Source organism: Nicotiana tomentosiformis, chromosome 2 (assembly GCF_000390325.3).
Source record: "Nicotiana tomentosiformis chromosome 2, ASM39032v3, whole genome shotgun sequence".
NCBI lineage: Eukaryota > Viridiplantae > Streptophyta > Magnoliopsida > Solanales > Solanaceae > Nicotiana > Nicotiana tomentosiformis.
In genome coordinates, this window is record NC_090813.1 from 71,757,766 (window position 1) to 71,760,121 (window position 2,356).

General features: G+C 36.2%; 1 protein-coding gene across 1 annotated transcript; it reads right to left on the reverse strand.

The window, feature by feature from the left end:
* Nucleotides 1-1,253: 1,253 nt before the first annotated feature.
* Nucleotides 1,254-2,120, reverse strand: LOC104088131 (ethylene-responsive transcription factor 8-like). Its single transcript, XM_009592758.4, has one exon. The coding sequence runs from the start codon at nt 1,991-1,993 to the stop codon at nt 1,268-1,270; it is 726 nt and encodes a 241-aa protein (XP_009591053.1). The 5' UTR covers nt 1,994-2,120; the 3' UTR covers nt 1,254-1,267.
* Nucleotides 2,121-2,356: the final 236 nt, after the last annotated feature.

Below are 2,356 nucleotides of genomic sequence, written 5' to 3' on the forward strand. Positions count from 1 at the left end.
CTTTCAAGCCACGAAGAGTGAAAACAGAGATGAAATTGGTGGATAAAACCAATGAACTCTTGATTCATAAATGACGTTGACATAATATAACTAGAGTTTATCCTATAAGTTTATTGGTATTTTGTCTATGAACAGAAACCTCACATATGTGATCAAATCTTTGAATATGTGTGAAGTTCTAATTTTAACAATACTACACTTTCGTAACAACAACAACACAACTAGAAATATATAATTCCTTTTACGAAAATTGTCAGTTCAAACAATCCAGGCTCATGATACCTGTAAACATAAACTTTAATTCATACTAGAATCTTGAATATGATAATTTTACATATAATCGTTGCAGAAAAAAATACCTGAGACAGAAGCCATTATCACAAAGCGAAAGCGTTAATTAAATTGGTTTCCCGCCCTTTGCCCTACCTTCGTTACCATCGCCTTTAGTGATGAAAAAGAAGAATAGAATAGGTGGTAACCCTAATGGGCGGAGAGATGACCAATTTATAGAGGTTCTCACTTAATCTGGTACGTCCATCAAGTAACTGATCGGACGGACGAGATTTGTTTTTTATTAAATATTAATTATGGCCTTTATTATATTGGGTCATATACATAATTGGAAAATCTAACAATTGTTTCATAGTATATGGTACTATATTATGTTATGTTATATTGTATTATTTTGATAAATATAAGATTTTGATAAATAGTATCGTTTGTCATCGTTTTATGATTGCATGCATCGGCAATGTGAAAAATTATTACAAAAAAAAGGGTATGAAGTAGAATTAGTATTTAAAAAGATAAGGTAAAAAATAAAATATAATTATTTAATAATAAAGAAGGATAATATAAAATTAAAAAATAAAGTAACGATAAATCACTTTATTATTACATAACAACGAATTTAAGATACAATATAATTTAAATATCAATAAATAATATACTTTAAGATAACTATATTCAAACAAGTTGTAAAATACGACAATACTTTGAAATATGATTGTTTATATTCCACAATTGTACTACGGTGGCGCTTGGTTGAAAAGTTGGTCAAAATTTCTTTCTAAAACTTCATTTGTTAGTAAAATTTGAGATTATATATTTAAATCTTATGTTCACACTATAGGCTAAACGTGTGAACTCACCAGCCGTCCCTCACCGCCACTTGAGAATTTAAAAGGAAACTACGACTAATTTTATTTTTTATTTTTAAAAATGGAGATGCATACACATTAATTCCCGATGAAAAATTGTCGCCTTTTCACATGTAATCCGGCGGTGGAAGGTTGAGGTCCAGATTTAGACAGTTGGTGGTGATGGTTGGTTGATTTAGATCGTTAAAGTTGTAGTTTAGCACCGACGATGATTCTGACTCAGTCGGAATCCCACACCCACTGACGCTATCGCCGCCCCCTAAGAAAGCAACCGTCCCTCTTTGGCTACTGGGGTCGCGATTACTCACTTCAGCTCCAGTTAAAGCCTCTAAATACTGATAATCACGCGCCGATGGCGGAGCAAAACCTCCGGCAGCAGGAACATGACGAAACTGATAGTTCTGTTTCAGATACGTGAAACTCGCCGCACTACCAACGGAGGACCCACCGCCGAGGTTGAGGTTGTTCTGTTTCAGATACGTGAAACTCCTCGCACTACCAACGGAAGACCCACTTCCGAGGTTAAGATTCAACGGTGCCGGCGACGAGTCCTTAATAACTGCCGGAGGAGGAAAATTGGTCTTGGCCTTTGTACCGCGAAACTCCCTTGCCGCAGCATCATAAACTCTGGCAGCTTCCTCCGCTGTATCAAATGTCCCCAACCACACACGAGAATTTTTGAGAGGATCTCTGATCTCAGCAGCATATCTCCCCCACGGCCTCTTCCTCACTCCCCTATAATGCACCTTCTTTGATACTCCGCCTCCATTCACAATCTCTGCTGCCGGAACTGTCACTGTCACTGCCGCACCACCCTTTTCATTATGCTCCATCTGAAAATCGAAGGATTGATAGAGAAGTAGTATACAGCTGAGCCTGAAGAAAAAAAGTAGTTATATATAGGAAAGGAGATGTCCAGACAAACTGACTGAAGAGAGGGAGTCGCCCCCTTCTCAGAATGAGAAGACCACAAAGTACGTGGCATTTGTGTTTTCTTGGCTGTTATTTAGTGGAGTATTACTTTCTCCCTTCCATTATTTGTCCATTACATGTATGTTCTGTTTGTAAAGTATCATAGATTTAAAACGTTAAATATAAAAGCCACACTTCCTCTTTTGGACGGTATGTTAAATGAGAAAATAAACTTATTAAATGGCATATATATAAAATTTCCATTAACTGGAAGTTATATTAAA

What these genes read in the sequence shown, in the direction of transcription:
- LOC104088131 (XM_009592758.4), bottom strand. Translation starts at nt 1,993, where the DNA reads ATGGAGCATAATGAAAAGGGTGGTGCGGCAGTGACAGTGACAGTTCCG.